Source organism: Trichechus manatus, unplaced genomic scaffold (genome assembly GCF_000243295.1).
Source record: "Trichechus manatus latirostris isolate Lorelei unplaced genomic scaffold, TriManLat1.0 scaffold00107, whole genome shotgun sequence".
Lineage (NCBI taxonomy): Eukaryota > Metazoa > Chordata > Mammalia > Sirenia > Trichechidae > Trichechus > Trichechus manatus.
The window spans coordinates 8,613,568-8,633,787 of NW_004444043.1; the positions used below are offsets into that span (position 1 = coordinate 8,613,568).

Consider the following 20,220-nt stretch of genomic DNA (forward strand, 5'->3'; position numbering starts at 1 on the left):
CTTACTGATGAAGATCAAAGACTACAGCCTTCAGTATGGATTACACCTCAACATAAAGAAAGAAAAAATTCTCACAGCTGGACCAATAAGCAACATCATGATAAACAGAGAAAAGAAGTTGTCAAGGATTTCATTTTACTTGGATCCACAATAAACATCCATGGAAGCAACGTCAAGAAATCAAAAGGCACATTGCATTGGGCAAATCTGCTGCCAAAGACCTCTTAAAAGTGTTAAAAAAAGCAAAGATGTCACCTTGAGGACTAAGGCCTGCCTGACTGAAGCCATAGTATTTTCAATTGCCTCATATGCATCTGAAAGCTGGGCAATGAATAAAGAAGACTGAAGAAGAACTGATGCCTTTGAATTATGGTGTCGGCAAAGAATATTGAATATATCCTGGACTGCCAGAAGAACAAACAAATCTGTCTTGGAGGAAGTACAGCCAGAGTGCTCCCTTAGAAGCAAGGATGGCAAGACTTTGTCTCACATACTTTGGATATGTTATCAGGAGGGACCAGTCCCTGGAGAAGGACATCATGCTTGGTAAACTAGAGGGTCAGCAAAAAAGAGGAAGACCCTCAACAAGATGGACTGACATAATGGCTGCAACAATGCACACAAACATAGGAAGGATTATGAGGATGGTGCAGCACCAGGCCGTATTTTGTTCTGTTGTATATGGGGTCACTATGAGTTGGAACTGACTTGATGGCACCTAACAACAACATGCTTTAGTCTACTTTTCCTTTTAGTGACTTTACTAATCAGTCAGTGTCCTGATCATATCAGATAAGAGGTTCATCTGACATATTTTAGTATCACAAAACCAAAACCCCAAACCCACCACCGTAGAGTCAATTCCAACTCATAGTGACCCTATAGGACAAAGCAGAACTTTCCTCACAGGATTTCCAGGGCTGTAAATCTTTATGGAAACAGACTGCCACATTTTTCTGCTACAGAGCGGCTGGTGGGTTCGAACTGCTGACCTCTTTGGTTAGTAGCCAAGCGCTTTAACCAGTGCTCCACCAGGGATCCTTTAGTATCACAAGACAATGAGAAAAACAATGATAGAATATGTGGAGAGCAAGAGAAATCAGAGGTGAAGAAATTTTGTTAATTGGAGAAGAATGGCAGATGAACAGTAATTAGCCCACAAATATACATGTTCACGTATCAACATACTCAAATTCTGCCTTCTGCCTCAACCTCCAGCCCTGACTGGCCAACCAAGCACAGATTCTCTCACCACATACAAGATTCACTTTTTCCAAAGTATTAAAACCCAGAGAGAAGAGTGACATAGTATCTTCTAAAATTGTAGTCATCAAAAGCAAAGGGATATATCCATTGTTGGGTTAAAGAACAGACGGACTAATCCAGCTATGCTTAATGCCACCGTAAAATAGGAGGGCGCGGGAAGAGATAGAGGAGATATGACCGAGAGAGAAATTAAACGTCAACAATTTATCCAGGGCTTTGGTTTTGAAATCAGAAAAGGTTAAAAAAAGAAAAACTTTTTTATATCACTATACTAGCAGTTATATTAACAAATTTGAATTATTTTTCTTTCAGTTACTCATGTGGGTGGGAGAAGGTTAGGCCCCATTATCTTTTCAGTGACTGGTGATTGATTCACATTCTGGAAAAGTTCCTTGTGAAAACGAGAGAGTAGTTTGAGCAATGGTTGAAGTCATGGACTATGAGCTTCTTGGTATAATGATAGCTGTTACAATCAAAGGGATGCAAAATTTCACAGATTCAAGAGATAAATAAATTATTATCTCTGTCTCTTTCTCTAAATACATATATATATATATACTCGTGTGTGTGTTTGTGTGTGTGTGTGTACTCAGACACTCGTGCAATTTAGCTTGTCTTAAAGAAGGAAAGAAAGATTTAACAAACCCTACCTATTTAACTGACCACTTAACCAGTAGCCACTGAGTCAATTCCAATTTGTAGTTACCCCATGTGTGTCAGAGTGGAACTGTGCTCCGTAGGGTTTTCAATGGCTGATTTTTCAGAAGTAGATGGTCAGGCTTTTCTTCCAAGGTGCCTCTGGGTGGACTTGAACCTCCAACATTTCAGTTAGCAGTCGAGCACAGTAACCATTTGTGCTAACCATTTGTACCTTACCTATTACCCCAAGTTCAAGTGCCAGGCCCTTTCCTGCTGCATAACTCTGGGATACAATAAAAACACACAGCTCTGGATCAGATCTTGAAGTATATGTACCTCCTTGGCCCCTGTGCTCTCACCAAAGCTATTTTCCCTCTGTCAACGAAGGGAAGTAATCTGAATCTGATAAAGCCTTTAACCCATGCAGCAATTCCCAGAAATATATTCTTCCATGAGTAAAGTTCTACGGACAGGGTGATGCTTACCTCAAAAATTAAATCTCAGGAGGCCCTGTGGTTTTAGGGCAGAAAGGCATGCCCTTCAAATAAGGTTAAGTTTAGGGAATTGCTGGTCGTCTAATCACAATGCCTTTTCTATAAAACATGCTAAGTGAATATTTGCTGAAATGAAATGGGCTGGTGTGGTAACCTGTCTTCAAGGCTGCTCCTTTTGCCTACATTAAATAATGCCTGGTATAAATGGACTGTCCTTACTTAATTACCCAATAAAACATGATCAAGGATGAGCACATAGGAGTGAAACAGCATGCCAGTTATATTATGAAGCCTTGAGCTTTCACTGCCTGAGCATCAAAAAACTAGTGTTTGAATGCATAAACAACTGTGAAGCTGGGAGGAGAAGAAAGCAGCAAAACACAGCTGTCCAGGCATGGCTGGAGCACCACTCTGCAAGCTATGTAACAGCTGTTGTGTAATTGCACATTTAATTCAACATTATGCTGAGCAAAAGGACAAATATTGTATGACCTCACTTATATAAAAAGACAAAAAAAGGCAAATGTACAGAGACCAAAGTTTATTAGTGGTTACCAGGGGCAGGAGGAAGGGGAAAAGGGGAAGTAATGAAAAAATTGCATTTATTAAGGGTGGGGTTGCACAACCGATTATTATAATTGCTGTCAGTAAATTGTACACTTGTAAAAAGTTGTATTGGCAAAAGTTGTATGATAGATACATTTACAACAAAAAAAAAGTAGGTGCTGAGGCTGCTTATGTACAACAAAACACCTCACAGGATTTGGTTCTTTGGTTTGGAGGTTTATGGTTTGGAGGTTTGGACGTCATGGTTTCCTGGGACATCCCAATGAATTGGCCTAATAATGTGTTTAGTGCTTCTGTTCTATCTCCTAGTTTGTTGTGTAGTGCCTGGGGTTTTAAAAGCTTGCAAGTAGCCATCCAAAGCACAACAATTGGTCTCTATTCACCTGGAGCAACAGAGGAAGAAGGAGAGTCAGGAATAGGAGGAAAATATAAAATCTGTGGCTAATTGCCTCCATGAACAACTGCCTCCTTTGCCACGAGAGTAGAACTGGATGGTGCCTGGCTACCATTACCATTTTGACCAAAAATCCCATAGAAGAATCCTAATCAAAAGGGGAAAATGCAGAATATAATTTTAAATTCTTATGAACTCCAGGCTTTCTGGAGACATGGAAGGTAGATGAACCCCTGGAACTATTGCCCTGAGATAATCTTTAAACCTCAAACCAAGAACTTACCCTGAAGCCAAAACACATTTTTGAAAAACAACGAGATTTTCAGAGAGCAAGAGAGAAGGAAAGAAAAGAAAGAAAGAAAAAGAGAGAGAGAGAGCAAGAAAGAAAACAGAAGTAGGAATAACACAGAAGTTTCTAGCTGGTCTTCATGCATGAGACACAGGAGAATCAAGAACTTTGGGGATGGTTCCCAACTCACCTGGAGTAAAGGAGAATGAAGAACACCAAAGACACAAGGAAAGTATTAGCCCAAGACAGAAAGGGCCACATAAACCAGAGACTTCATCAGCCTGAGACTAGGAGAACTAGATGGTGCCCAGCCACCACCAGTGACCTCCCTAACAGGGAACACAGCAGAGAGTGCATGATGGAGCAGGAGAAAAGTGAGGTGCAGAACTCAAATTCTAGTAAAAAGACCAGACTTAATGGTCTGACTGAGACGAGAGGAACCCTGGAAAGCATGAGCCTCTGGACTCTCTGTCAACCCAGCGCTAAAACCATTCCCGAGGCCAACTTTTCAGACAAAGATTAGACTGGACTCTGGGACATAAAGTGATACTGGTAAAGACTGTGCCTCTTAGCTCAAGTAGATACATGAGAATAAATGGGCAGCTCCTGTCTGGAGGTGAGATGAGAAGGCAGAGAGGGTCAGGAGCTGGTTGAATGAACACAGGAAATCAGGGGTGGAATGGAGGAGTGTGCCGTCACAGTATAGGGGGAGCAATTAGGGTCATATAACAATGTATGTATAAATTTTTCTATGAGACACTAACTTGAATTGTAAACTTTCACTTAAAGTACAACAGTAAAATGAAAAAAGAAAAAAAAAAAAGAACCTTAGGGATGGTATTGCCTTAGAATCTAGGGAAGTTGGCAAACTACAGGCCGTGGGACAAATCTGACCTGATACTTGTTTTTGTAAATAAATACTTATCAGAAGATGCCTACACCCATTCATTTACTTGTTTATAATTCAGCTCACACTACAAATGCAGAGTCCAGTAGTTGCAACAGAGACTGTTTGGCCCAGAAACCCCAAAATATTTATTATTTGTCCATTTACAGAAAAGTTTGCCAACTCCTGCCTTAAATGAATAAAAGATTAAACTTAAGTACTTGTGAGGGTGACTATTCACTTAGAGAGCCAAAGCAGCTGATTCTTGAACCTGTCTGTGAATTCTATTATGGAGAGGAGGGCTGGGAGAATCAATAGGAATAAGAATCAGAGTTTTGAAGTCACACTGGCCTGAGATCAAATTCTGTCTCGCACTTATTAGTTCTGTGATTATGAGTAACTTCCTTACCCTCCCCACATCTGTAAACTGGGGATTCCAGGTCAGGATGGACAGAAGAGTCAGGCTCCTGCACTTGATTTGGAGTAACTATTCCATCAATCTTTGTTCCTCTATCTAAATTCAGTATTCAGCAGAGCTGGCAATTTTCACTAGAAAAAAAAATGTTATTCTTAATAAACAGAGTTAAGAGTACCCAAAGTTTTTTTTTTATCTTGTTATTTAATCTTATAATATTGTTTAATCTTGTTCCCTTTGTAACTTTTACCGGAGCTTCAATACAATAAAGCATTGTACTTAAAATGGGAGTAACATAGTTAAAAAAAATGTTTTTTTAATGTTCCCAGCTGGAAACATTCATTTTAAGAATTTGAATCATTTGGGAATCCTGTTTAATGCGTTGTTTGTACAATTGCCTATATCAGTGGTGATAAATACAGACAAATTCCATAAACAGAAGTTGACTTTTAGCAAATGATATTACCATATTGCTAATTGTGGTAGTTTTGTATGACAGAGCACTTTTGAGTACCTTAAAAATCTTACTGACTTCTCTGTTATAAAATAAGATATAAAATAAAAATAATTTAGAGCTTCTGAAATCACAGGAGGTCTACTTATCTAGCACTGGAATAACACTTGATTGATTTGATTTTTCTTTTTTTTAAAGCTGACTTAGGCTAGGGTCTAGAAAGAGAGCCTTTCTTTCCCAAACAACACCCTGGCCAAGGTCCTGTCTTCATCAGCTTCTACTGAGAACAAATGCCCTTTTAGAGTCTGTTGTAATCCTTATAGTCTCTGATTCCAAGTGTGTCAGAGAATGGAAAGTTACATAGTAGCATGACAAGACAAAATGAAATAAAATATAATAATAATAATAACCGGCCTTCAAGGCCAGCGCAGCTGTGCTGCGTGCCCTTATCGCAGGATTCGGCTTTGTAAATTAATTCGTCTGCAAATAGTGCACTGTCTCCAGGTGCAGCTTCGGTGCTAGAGCGCTGGTTTCTTAAGGATTTAAGTTTAAAGTCAAAGGCTTCCTGCCCTAGGTGTTACCAATAAGTAGTGTCGTTTTCTTTTAGCTCCAAGTTTGTTCATCCAATCATATCCCAGTATGCAAATTAACCTTAGCCCATTCAGATAAAAAGGAACAAATAAAGCCAAGTGCTCGATCAGAACAAATTGCTGAGCCTGTCACCTGTATTCCAGGAACCGGATCAGAAATGTCCTCAGCCATGCCCGACTTACCTGTTCCACTCGCCAATTTGAAGATTCAATACACTAAGGTTAGTACACTTTACATTTGCTGCTTTGCCTCAGGTTTGTGAAAACTACAATTATTTAAAGCACAAGGGGTCAATTTAAGCAAACTTGCGTGAAAAACCTTTGAAAATATAGAAATGAAAGGCTTGCAAAATGCAAGTCTGGGTTTTGTGTCTTGCTCAAATAGCGAACTGCAAGCATATCTGACAACTTTTCATAAATTCATTTCTTAAAATTTTTCCAAGTGGTAGGAATTCTCCTCTAAATGAAAGGTTCTTGTGCAGAACTCAGTGGATTTTACTAAGCAGTTCTATTAACTTGGCATAGCCTGGGGGACATGTTTGATTAGAGAGGCAAATATTTAGCTAGAGACACTTATTTGAAAGAGCCACACGAGTGGGAAATAATGAAGAAGGAGACACACAGAGCACACTGAAAAAACGTGACTTTTTAAGATGCATAATTTAACTAGTGTCAAAATTGAATGACCTAAGTCTGATAACTGGATGAAAGCTCCTGTTTCCAAAAACCTCAAATGAATTCAAATCATTTAGTACATTTTAGGAAAGAAAACATTCTTATGTCCTCAGATAACTTTGTTTCTGTTGGATGCAGGTGGAGTAATTGTTAACAGATAAATATTTACAGAAACAAGAGCAGGAACCAGATCCACACTTAAAAATCCACAGCTAGCAAGAACTAGGAAATGAATCTTGTTGAGTCATTCTGAGACTATCTCTGAAGTTTGCCTCTTTCTCATTGTTACGTGTCTGCCTTCCTGCCAGGGTCTAGAACTCCAAAATTAAAAAAAAAAAAATATTGTAGCCAGAATCACTTTATTAAAGTTAGCTTTATGGTGTGATGCAGAAGGCAAGGTAAGAAAGGAAATTTTGCAACTCAGGAGAGAGCCATTTTGCTTTCTGAATTAACAAATGAAAAACCAAGAGCGTTAGGATTTAATGATAAAGAAGGCCCCTCTACTATTTACTCTTTTCCTTACTGAAACTGCAGATGGTTTTGAAATCCTAACGTCTGTTATATTTTCATTCTCATAAGCGCAGTGAATATGGAAGTTATTCAGCTGACTGGCTCTTTTCCTCAGAAAAGTGTCATTAGAGATCAGATTGTGCCTTTAACACAGTTAACCAGAGCTATGAAGTTTATCAATATATTATTTTCACAAGGTTTACTAAAGGAATGTTTTTCCAGTTAAATTTCACTACAAATGGGAACATGAAAAATGAGGTAAGTCCATACTCCCAAACAATGAACACTTGGCAAAGGTGTGCCCAAAAGATAACTCGACTCCAGTCTCCCCCACTTTCTTACCTAAGATTGTCCTTCACAAAGAAATTGTAATTTGAAGTAGGAACGTTTAAAAACACATAAAGATCGAAATTGGTGGCAATGGCTGGATTATTCCATTACTATTATTAGGGAGAGTCTTTTTTTTTTTTTTGCTATGCTACCTGGAAAGATCTGAATGTCACTTGTTTAAAAAATTTGGCTTTGCAAAAGTTTACAAGTCTTCCTTGCATGTGCGTTTCAAGGAAGCTTTAATGTGAAATATTTTTTCTGTTGAATTAAGCCTCATTTAATAGTTATTAAGCATGTAACAAACAGTACTAGACAAATAAGATGGTCCTTAAAATTTTACAAGCACGTTAGTAGTGTGGTCCCTTAACAGAGAGAGGTTTTTAAGTTTGAAATCTCCTGTCCACTTAAAAGTCATTGCACAAGAATGCCCCTCTAGGGAAACTGACTGACCTGAGTGTTCAAAAGAAGGCAAGATTCAAAGAGCAGGCATTTGCCCTTGCTTTTAAGGACGTTTCTGAGTAAAAATACCCAGTGCAAGTCAGTGAATTTTTTTTTGCTCACACATCTATATAAATCTGTTTTGCTCAGATAGCATTTTATTGTTTGATTTTTTGGCTTCAGCATTTTCACACTTGGGAGGACACCAGTTATGTATGTAATTAAATCTAAATGGTTGAGCTTTTTCAGATGGCAGGCGCTTTGCATTTTCTTTTAACTGTGTCCCACCAAAGAATTGTTGTGAACTTGCCCTTGCAAGAGGAGTTGAAAAAGTGATGGTTATTAACTGAGTTTCCTGGTTGCAAACCAAGTAAGCAAGGATTTTAGAGTGTCTGGTGAGTTCCCATTTGTGGTCAGCCCCTAAACTAAATCCAAAACTAGTTTTCTCTTGTTATTTTAATGCCATTCTTTATTTTCACTAAAATTGGTGGGGTAAGGTGGAAGGAAGAGACAAGCAAGACTAAGTAACAAAAAAATATTACAACTATGGTAGAAGAGCTACGTAGTCTCAAGCTTTAAACTGCTTTTCACCCAAACAAAAGAAGTCATTGATGCATTGTTTGTATTACTTATTCTCTAGTACAGTCTGATTATTTCTTTATTGGCGTGGATAAAACAGAGATCAAAGTTTTAAAATACTTTCTAAAATGATACTAGAGTTTTTGAAATTTAAAACCTCAATGACATCATTATAAGTAGGGACATTTTCATGTGGTGAAAACCAGGGGAAACTGCACTGCGGATTAGTAAATAAGCACAAGCAAACCTGTGCGCACCTTGCTTGCTGGTTAATCCACCCCCCCCCCCACCCCCGATGATAATCAACATAAACTCGGCTCCATCCCTATTCTTGTTATTTTCCCCCTTCTTGTTAAATGGGGGTTCCGGTGGCACAGTGATTAAGCATTTGGCTGCTAACCAAATGGCAGTTCGAATCCACCAGCTGCTCCTTGGAAACCCTATGGGACAGTTCCAGTCTGTCCTATAGGGTCGCTGTGAATAGGAATCGACTCGACGGCAAAAGGCTTTTTGGAATTCTGAATGAATCTCATACCTGCCAACTCAACCATTTCATTGAGCTTTTAAATGAAGAACTTCTTTGAAAGTTGTGTAATCATTGGGGAAATTATGTTACCTTTCCCTGCCTCGTGAGCCGTGGTGGCACCGTGGTTAAGCACTCGAGACTGCTAACCCAAACGTTGGCGGTTCAAAGCCATCAGATGTGGAGGTCTGCCTCCCTGAAAATTACAGTCTTGGAAACCCTATGGGGCAGCTCTACTCTGTCCTATAGGATTGGTATGAGTCGGAACTGACTGGACGGCAACCAGTTTGGTTTTGGGTTTTTTCTCGCCGCCTCTGTTAGATGCAAAATGAGGATAATAAAGATACTGATTTCTTAAGGGTGCTGAAAGCATGAAATGAATTTAATGCATGTAAAGCAATTGGAATAGTGTCTGGCATATGGGAAGTGATTGATTAATGTTAGCTATCCCTGTCCTGGCGCCGTGGTTAAGAGCTACAGCTGCTAACTAAAAGGTTGGCAGTTGGAATCTACTAGCCGCTCCTTGGAAGCCCCATTGGGCGGTTCTACTCTGTCCTACAGGGTCCCTGTGAGTCGGAATCAACTCCAAGGCAACGGGTTTGATTTTTTTTTTTTTTTTAAATCCCTGTCCTATTTATTTTTCAGAATCCTTCCAGTTTTTCCAGAATTTTCTCTTTTGCCCAACCTTTCCTACACTAGTTTCCCACAAATGTTCCTCTCATCTCGTTCTTTTCTCCTGGTTTGTCTGTAACTCTTTCTTGCACAGTCATGTCCTACGTAACAAGCATTGGACTGGAGTGGAGTCCCTAGGGTTTAGCCAGGATTTTAGAGATCAAGAATTTTCTCTTACAGGATTTGGTAACTTTCTTTATTTTCCATTCTCCCTTTACAACATTGTCTTTTGCCTTAAAAAAAAAGAAAAAAGGAAATCCAAGAAGACAAGGTTTCCCAGACAGGATTCAACCCCTAAAAATGATTACTCTTTAAACTTAACTCTGAGACTTAACTCTTTAAACAATAGTTTGTTCATTCTGGAATAGATCTTCATCAGCTAATGGCATTTCACACACACACACACACACACACACACACATAGAGGAATACATATATTTTATATTATTGCTAAAATTCGTTGTTTTATTCTGTGCCAAGGGCTGTACTAAGTTCTTTACAATGATTTTATTTAATCCTGACAATAACCCTATGAGGAGGCTATGATTCTCTTTCCACAGATGAGAAAACTGAGGAACAGAATCACTTCACCACCAGGGCTCCTTTGAATACCTAAGTAATTCGTCTAAAGTTGGAGCCCTGGTGGCACAGTGGCTAAGAGCTCTTCTGGTAACCAAAAGGTCAGCAGTTTGAATCCACCAGCTGCTCCTTGGAAACCCTATGGGGCAGTTCTCCTCCGTCCTATAGGGTAGCTATGGATCGAAATCAACTCCATGGCAACGGTAGCTAGTAAAAGGCAAAGTCAGGCTTTGAACGCTGGCATCAATCTGAGTCTTCACACTGATAAGTGACTTGTCTAAGGTCAATACAGCTACTTGGGACAGCACGTTGCCAAAATCCTGTTCTATCCTTTATTCTTTCATTTGTCCATGACTGATTACTGGAGGGGCCATGACCATGAGCCTTTCCAGCTGCTGCTCAGCTGTTCTCAGGCCAGCAGGAGGAAGTTTGCTGCCAGTTTAGAAAAAGAGGCGAACAATAGGGAAGGCTGGAAACAAACATGCTTTCAGCTTTGATCCAAGAGGTGGAATTTGGGCTGGGAGAGGCTGTGATACAGAGGGCTTTGAAATAGGTATACTATATCTATGCGAACTACATTTCTTCAGCTCACATAGAATAAATTCTGGCTGGAGTGGGAGATTACTTTCCTAGTTTTCCAGTAATATTATTTAACCCATTTGGGTTAAAGACATGCTTTTGATAGAGAAGAGTTATGAGTCATTAAGCACTATGTGCAAGGCATAATTGTGGTTTTTTTTTTTTTTTAACCATTATCTCTGGTCAAATTCTTACAAAAAATTCAAGCCACATGCATTTCCAAAACCCATGCTCTTTGCTCATTTCAGTCTACACCCTCCACCTCGCCCTTTCTCCTTTTTTCCTCCCCCTTATTTAATAAGTCATTGAATGGCTGTTTGGTGCTAGGTCCCATAATAGAAGGCAAATATTACCTCATGGAGCTTATATCCTAGAAACGTGGCAGGGGGCAGGGGGAAGCATGGGACAGAAAACAAGCAAGGAAGTGAATACTGTAATCACATGTTATACTTCATGCTAAAAAGAAGAAAACCGAAAGCTCAGAAAATATTCAGGGAAGAGCTTACTGTTGATGAGGTTGTTATGGAGGCTCTCTTTGAGGAAGGGACATTTAAGGTGAAGCTGAGGGATGCAGAAAATAAGGTGGTCATGTAGACTGGGGAAAGATCCAGAGGTGATAATAATATGTGTGAAGACCCTGAGGACAATAGCTTTGTATGTTCAAGGAATTATCGAAAGGCTAATATGGTTGGACTGAGTAAGAGAGAGAATGGGTGAGATGAGACTGGAGATAGAGGCTGGGGCCAGATTAGTCGATAGATTTTATTTGAGGGAAACCACTGAGAGATGTTAGGACAGGATTTATGTTCAAGGGCAAAGCTGATTGTGCTGGGCACTGCTTTCATTTGGGATACCTTCTCAACTCTTTTCTAAGGGAAGCAAAATCTGTTTGCTTGTGGCCTGGAAGCAGTTGAGCAAATAGAAGGATGGCTGTAGGGTGCAATAGTTTAATAAGATAAACTGAGCTTCGATTCCCTGCTCTTCTACTTAACGTTATAACCTTGGCTGAAATGATAATCTCCTTGAGTTTCAGTTCTCTTATCTGTAAACTGGGAATAATAATGACTACCTTGGAGAGTGGCTGTGAGGATTAAATGAAGTGAATTATGGAAAGTGCCTGACTACTTGTTCTTTTCTACATTTAACCCTCTCCTTCCCAAAATGACTCCAAGAATTCTAAAATTATTCAGTTCCCAAAGGTAGATGGGGCTTGTATTGTTTGTCACAGTTCAAAGCTGCTTTCATATAAAGTAAAACCCGTGAAAACGGAACCTGTGTAAAGCGGAAAACCGTCAGAGAAGGAAAACTCAAATATTTTCCGTTAAATAAGGAGCGATAGATAAGTGGTGACTGCACCCTGTCAAAGGCAGGAAATTTAGAAGACCCGGGAAAACACGGCAGTCCTGTCGAGTTCCAGCTGTCACAGGTTTCACTATATTTGTCTCATTTGGGGCTTATAATTACCTGCTACGAGGAAGCTGGAAACCTTGGTGGTGTAGTGGGTAAGAGCTACTTCTGCAAACCTAAAGGTCAGCAGGGAGCTAGAGAAAATGTTACTAGTAATCCGTTTTAAAGCTGAGGAAACAGCCCAGAGAACTTAAGTGGTGGCTTCCTCAAGTTTGCAAAACTTGTAAGAGGCAACTGAATTCTGAATCTTCTCATTTCAGATCTGATACTTTTCCACATGATATCATATTTTTTCCCTAAGTACTAAAATTGATAGTACTCAGATCTCATTGGATTGTCTCTAATAAGTGCTTTCCCACCTATTACTTCACTTATATCATTCATTCCTTACTCTGACTGAGGGAATGAAATTTGGATTATGGGAGAGAATAAGGGATGGTTTGGGTACTGGATCCTCAGACTGGATTGGGCCAACAGGGAGAAGGCACTCTAGAATAGTCCTCAGATTTGAATGTACATATGAGTCTTTTTGGGGTCTTGTTGAAATGTAGATTCTAACTCTGTAGGTCTGGGATGAGGTCTGAAATTCTGCATTGTTGATTAACTGCCTTCTAGGTTTTGCTCATGCTACTCAAGAAGTAGTCTGCTCACCAGCAGCAGTGGTCCGAAAGTTTTGAGTCGGCCTTTTAGTTTTCTTGCAGCAACCACTATCTGGTTACTTAGGGAACTGGTTTCTGGTTCCTCCCAGAAATTCAACCACACCCAGCCAGATTAGAACCATTTACCTTCCCCTTCAGAAAATGCCAGATCATGGCCACAAACTAGAGATCTCTGGAATCATTCATTGATTTATCTCCCGGAAGATAGTCATTCACTATGAATTTAATATTTTAATGATAGAAACGTCTATCTGTGATATGACATATTTTCCTTTTAAGATATTATGTCAACCCATATCTGAGAGCTGCTGTCTTGGCAAGTGTTTTTGTTCCCAGTTACCTGCCTGGCTTCATGAAAATCTAATCAACAAATATCCTAAAATAAATAACACATATCCTAAGAAAGGGTATCATCCGCATTTCATAAGGACTCTGGGTACTACCAGTGTTCACATGATTTCTTTAATCTGAACTTCACCCAGGGCTTTGAACCAGTTCATTCTGGTTCAAATCCCTGCTGAGAATTTGCATTTCCATCCCAGATATACTGAATCAGAATCTACAGTTTAACAATATCCCCAGGTGATTCGTATGTATTCATAAGAATTTTAACAAGATCCGCAATTGAAAACAAATTCTTGTTAAAATGTAGATTCTGATTCAGTACATCTGGAGTGGAAATGTAAACTCTCAGCAGGGGTTCAGACTGGAATGAACCAGTTGGAAGCCCTGACTTCACTGAATGGATTTGTCACTAACTGCTTGCCAGAATGAGAGGGCTGGGTGAGAAAACTCGTAAAGAGTATGAGAAGTAACTCTTTTGAAGAGCAATTCAAAGTTAAGGTTGTGTGTTTGTTTGTTTAGTTGCTGCCAAGTCAATTCAGACTCATGGTGACCCCTTGTGTGGTGTTCGAGTAGAGCTGTGCTCCATAGTTTCAATGGATGATTTTTCGGAAGTAGATCTCCAGACCTTTCTTCTGAAGTGCCTCTGGGTGGACTCAAAATTCCAACCTTTTCAGCCAAGCATGATTACCATTTGTACAATGCCTTTGAAATGGCCTGGTTAATCTGTAGGACGATGCGATACCAGTCAGCATAAAAGAAACCTCATGGGAATACAGACATTGTTAAAACAGAGGTACACTTGTCTCAAAATAGCAATTATTTGGCTTAGGGTAGTCATAGTGGTGGTGGTTTGGGTTTTCATGTGATCAGGGAATACATTACACGTTTACCAGATATAAGTTGCAGCATAGACAGAGCCATGTTCCAAAGAACTTGAGTAATACTTGTTTCATAATCAAATATTCAATTAAAATTCACCACTGAAAAAATAATGAGAAAATTAAATATTTACATAAATCTGGATTTTATAACACTGGTATGTTTTGAGTGTGTGTGTGTCAAAATGATGTTGGGGCAGTGTCTGACCTCCTCTAACTTCACAAGGGGGAAGGAGAATCAAGATCAACACCCCAAGACTAATTCCTATGAGGTAAAGTTCAGACCTGCCTCCTCTCTCTGCCATCTTTACCAATTCTGACACCAACCGTCCCTCCCACAGCACTCTTCTTGCTGGGTTCCATAATTCATTGCAGTGGCCACACAGAACTCACAGACCATTCTCACAGGTATGGGGTTTATTATGGAGGTAACAGGTTACAATGTAGATTCAGGGACACTTAGGATACAGTTCTTCGATCAGGACAGCCTCTTCTCAGCTGTACCCATAGGCAGGTCTCTCTCTGGCCCTCAGCCCTTCAGCCGGCCTCTGCCCTGCTCAGGAAAGTGTTACAAAGCTCTTTTAGCTCCGTTGATAAGTGCCCAGAGGCACCCCACTTCACCAGTAAGCCTCGGCCTAGAGGTGCTCAGTTCTAGCTCTGTGGGTTGGCAAGCCTAGCTCCACCAAGTTTCCAGAGGCAGCCAACTTCGCAAGCAAGCCTCCTGCCCAAGGGTGCTCAGCTTTCTTGTCTGTGGGATGGGAAGCCCACCACACTGTCTCCTGCCGATCTGCTGCCTCTGCTGCTCCTCATCTTCGGTGTTACAGCTCTCTCTCTTCATTTCCTGGTTCCAGGAGCTTCTCAGTGCAGGGATCCTGGGTCCAAAGGATGCACTTCAGTCCTGGCTCTTCTTTCTTGGTGGTGATGAGATCCTCCCTTCCCACCTCTGGGATGGCTCATTTTAAGCCTAGCGGGATGGCAAAACTGACCAATCCCCTCGTTAGGGTTTCATACACCTTATTTGCATAGTCCCACCTCCACAGGGTGCCATGCACCTTATTTACATTATTAGCCAGCTATCCAATCCCCTTTGTGGGTCACAAGCACCGCATTTGCATAGTCTCACCCAGTTATTTGGTGGGAGTTGCATAGACTATGGCTAGAAGGGCTGTAATTAGTAATTCACTGCACCATAGGATGTGTGTCAAAAACTCCCCAAAACTATAGGCATAGCTTCTAAAAGATACAAGGTGTTGCTAATATCAGGGTTTCTAATATTACTATATTTCTATATGATACCTTTATTACAATGCTGGAGTACTTAATGGAAATGTGTTCGATGGGAATTTGTGCAAATATTGCAGCTCTCAAAACTATTCCTGAACGACCACCTCCTCCACCTCAGGCCCTATTATCTGACTATTTCACCTCCTTCCCCAATAATTTTTAAGAAGCTGAAGGAATATAAATAACAAACAACTGAATTATGCTCTACATTTGACATTTTCATTAGAAGGAAGAGAACATGCAAGCAATTATATCATTGGGTTTTGATACTGGTAAATATTAGATATGTACAGAAATTTCTAGTACTCCTACATCTTACCTCTTTGATGCAAGGTATATTTAATATACCAAAGTTGTTGACAATTATTTTTGTTATCTGTGGTACAAAGTGAAAATGTGGCTCAGAACTGAAATCCTTTGGCATCTTTTCTTTTTCCTTGACTGAGCTGAAAAGGCTGGAGAGTTTTTTCAAACAACAAGAAAAAAAGAGTATATGCTCATATTACTTAAGTCAGACTAGAATGTAAAACAGAAATGAAAGGAAAATTATATTTCTCCTATTTTGTTTTGGTCACTCTGTCATTTTGTTTTCATTCCTTTGACTGCTGTTAAATATTTTTCCTCCCATCCGTTATTTCCTCCTTAATTTCCTTTTATATTTTTCTACATTGAATACAAGTGTTTTCCCTAGCTGCCTCGGATTTTGTTGAAAGTAGTTTCAGTGATGTTCACGCCCTTGCAAAGATCTAGCTTTGATTCCTTTAAATGTTTAACACCTCACCTGACTTTTGCTCAGAAACTCTTTTATTATTCATCCTTCACTCCCATCCCCCATGGTCTTTGGTACTTTGAGAGGTTCCTAACACTGAGAAGAGGAGCCCTTGTGGTACAGAGGTTAAAGTGCTTGCCTGCTAACCAAAAGTTTTGTGGTTTGAACCCACCAGCCTCTTCTCTGGAGAAAGATGTGGCAGTCTGCTCCCATAATGATTACAGCCTTGGAAACTCTATGGGGCAGTTCTACTCTGTCCTATAGGGTTCCTGTCAGTCAGAATTGACTCAATGGCAATGGGTTTTGGGGTTTACGCTGAGAAAAAGTTTACACATTTACAACACTTAACACTTACTACCAATGGAGGTCCTGGATGGTGTAAATGGCTTACAAACTTGGTTGCTAACCAATAAGTTGGAGGTTCGAGTCCAACCAGAGGTGCCTTGAAAGAAAGGCCTGCTAATCTACCTCCAAAAAAATCATCCACTGAAAACCCTATGAAACACTGACACACATGGGATTGCCATGAGTCAGAATCAACTGGATGGCAACTGTTTTTTTTGTTTGTTTTTGTTTTTTAATCCCTCCCTATTTAGCAACCCAGGTTCTTAGGTTTAGAAATTCACACAGGTGACAAAAAAGGAGAATCTCATCATGCTCCTTCTCCCTTGGTATATCTTAAAATAAATGCTTTGTGCGTTGAAAATGTGATCTGTAAACGTCTCTCTACCACCAAGAAAGTGTTCTCTTCTCTTATAGGATCTAGAACAACTGGCCCAGTTGTGGCCCTGTGGAGATAATGTGAATTTGGGGCTCCCTGAGTATCTACTGGAGGGATTCAAGAATTCTGTGTTTTAGCCATGGGCTCCAAAGTCTCATAACAGAAGATAGGGCTAACAGGTCTTTATTTTGCCCATTACTCAAATTCAGCTTAATCCAAGTCAGAAATGTTTTGAGGAAAGTGTTTATTTAAGTAGAATTGTAGCTTTACACCGAAGACATTAAGACATGTTAACTTTTACTTTGGAAAGGCTTTTCTTTTCTTTGTTAAATTGTGACTTATGCTTGAACACTAAACTGAAGCCAGCCAAGGACTACTTGTTAGGACTACTTGTCAATCAAATGAAATGTAATATGATGCATCTTTTAAAATCTGGCATATCTAAAATTTACAGAGTAAAAATCACTTTGTAAGTTCTCTCAACATTCTCAGTGATTGTTTCCCCATATAAGAAATGCTTGAAGTCCAAGAGTATCAGTTGCATCAATCCGTCCCGACTCATGGCAACTCCACGTGTGTCAGAGTAGAACCATGCTCCACAGTGCTTTCAACGGCTCATTTTTCAGAAGTAGTTCTCCAGGCCTTTCTTCCAAGATGCCTCTGGGTGTACTTGAACTTCCAGTCTTTCCATTAACAGCCAAATGTGTTAACTGTTTGCCTACCTGGGAACACCAGAGTATGCAAAAACCAGGTGCCATTGAGTAGATATCGACTCATGGCGACCCCATGTGTGCAGAGTAGAACTGCCATCCATAGGATTTTCATGGCTGTGACCTCTCAGAAGCAGATTACCAAGGCTTTCTTCTGAGGTACCTCTGGGTGTGTTCAGACCACCAACCTTTCAGTTAGTAGCCTAGAGCTTAACTGTGTGTGCCATGCAGGGACTCCTAGAATATGCATAAACCCGGTGCCCTCAAGTCAATTCCAACTAATAGTCACCCTACAGCACAGAATAGAACCTTCCCATAGGGTTTCCAAGGAGCAGCTGGTGGATTCAAACTGCTGACCTTTTGGATGGTATCCAAGCTCTTAACCACTGTGCCGCCAGGGCTCCAGAGTATGCATAGGCATCTATAATTTCCAATTGCTATTGTGAACTTTAAATTCATGTCTATTGTAAATGTATAGTATTCAGAAGTGTCTTCAGTCCGAAGTTCATAATTAGAATATAGTCAATATAATGGTTAAAAAGGACCGAAGAATTTTTGCTTTTATAGCATGATACCTTTTACTCAAAACTTGCTAAAGGCAAACAGCAAATGCAAAATGAATGTTGTCACCATTGTAGATCATTTCCCCAGGTCTAAAATAGGTTTCATAATTATTATAATAAACATTCATTAGCCTACACTTCTCCATATAGCCATTTTATATGGCTACAGTAAGGATGATTCTCCAAAAACATTTCATCACATGGCTAGCTAGAAGGTAAATGCCAAATGTGAAGCTAATAAAATTAAAACAGAAAAATAAACAAATAACTAAAGGTAGTTTCTACCAATAAATTCTCTGTAAGAAAGAAAAGAGCAATACTTGGCATTAGAGCTCAGTATCTATGCTGAGTTCTGCTTTTATTCTGAAAGGCTTCTGTTTGTAGGAGAACATAATCTGAAGACTGTACTGCTATGTCACTCTATTCTAAAGCCTTCTTGCCTCGTGGATGGATGATTAAAATAATCTCCAGATGAATCCCCTGAACTCTTTCAAATCAGTTTTGGGTAATTTTTCGGTATTCCTGAAACATTTATTTGATTGTTTTACTCTCTCAATATATGCAGAATAAAGTCTAAACTTCTCACTCCAGGAGTCAATATCCACTACAAACTGACTTTGTTTTCATTGTCTGAGCTTGTCTAAAACTTACTTCCCCACCAGAACTCTCTATTCAGGGCTGATCTCTTGACTGTGTTACAAATATCCTAAGATTGTTCTCTTCCCTTGCTCGTTGTTCTCCTTGTTTCCACTAATCCAAATCCCAGTTTGCAAGGCTGCCTTCTCCCAGCCACATCTCTCTCTTCCTTGAGTTCCTCTATGCAATTAACCGATTGAAGTACTGCATTGGTCATTTTAGCCTACAACCTTCTATTCTTTTCCTGGCTGGTCTTGATATAAACACATTCTTCTCTTAGACTGCAAGCCCCTTGAGAAGATCCATGGCTAACTCATCTTGAAATTTCCCTTAGTAACTTCCAGAGTGCATCTCATATTTCCCCCATTGATTGATACACAACTTTCTGATAACACAAAAGTGACTATGTGGGATTATGTGAATGTAAACACAAATTGAAGCAAAAGCTAGGTACACATGTTCTCCTATATTAAAGGTTAAAATTGAATAATGCAAAACAGTTCCTGGTAATTTGGAACCCTCTACAACTAATTTTTTAGTTACCTTAAGCCTGCCACATAAGCTCGCCTTATTACTTTCGGTTCATGTTCGTTTTCAAAACAGTCACTGACTTTAATCTGAAGGGGGAGTTTGATATGTACAGTTTAGATGCAAGACTCTGATAATGAAGCTAGATAGTGCATACATATTATAATGTAACTAGCCATTTTTTTTCCCTAAGCTAAACTTCTTTTTAAATTCCCCTCAAGTTACCTTTCAAGCAGTGAAATAAAGGACCAGAAAATAGTCACTTATGATACCAAACCATTCAGTAGCCCTAAATGAGCCCGTTCAGAATCTGAAGTGGGAAATGGAGAAAATGATTCATAAGTATCAACGCCTCCAAAGCTTCTACTCTTGCCTCAAATTTATGGCTATTTCAGATAAAAGCAACTTTTTTTGAGATTATTTTCTTCAGTCTGTATTTTCAAGTACTGGAATAATCTCATACTTCAATGAAATTTAAAAGTATTACCTTATTTCAGTGTATATGAATATGTGCATGCATGCGTGTGAGTGTGTAAATAAAATGTCTTAAACAGCCAACAAAATCTTGGAGAAAGGGGGAGAAAAGGGGAGAAGTTGTAATGCTTTGGTTTGTTAAAGAAACAGTTGCGTCAAGTTGATTCCTACTCACGGGAACTCCCTGTGTATCAGAGTAGAACTGTGCTCCACAGGGTTTTCAGTCTCTGATTTTTCAGAAGCAGATCACTAGGACTTTCTTCCAAGGTGCCTCTGGGTAGACCTGAACCTCCAACCTTTCACTTAGCAGCCGAGAGTATTAACCATTTGTACCATCTAGGGACTCCTGTGGCTTGTTAGATATTGT

At 39.7% G+C, this 20,220-nt stretch overlaps 1 protein-coding gene across 1 annotated transcript in view; it reads left to right on the forward strand.

Moving 5' to 3' along the window:
* The first annotated feature begins 6,053 nt into the window (after nt 1–6,053).
* Nucleotides 6,054–20,220, forward strand: part of ALDH1A1 (aldehyde dehydrogenase 1 family member A1) — a 52,911-nt gene continuing 38,744 nt past the window's right edge. Inside the window, exon 1 of the mRNA XM_004383291.3 lies at nt 6,054–6,215. Within this exon, the coding sequence (XP_004383348.1) occupies nt 6,153–6,215 (63 nt within the window). The 5' untranslated portion in view covers nt 6,054–6,152. The remainder of the gene's footprint in view (nt 6,216–20,220) is intronic.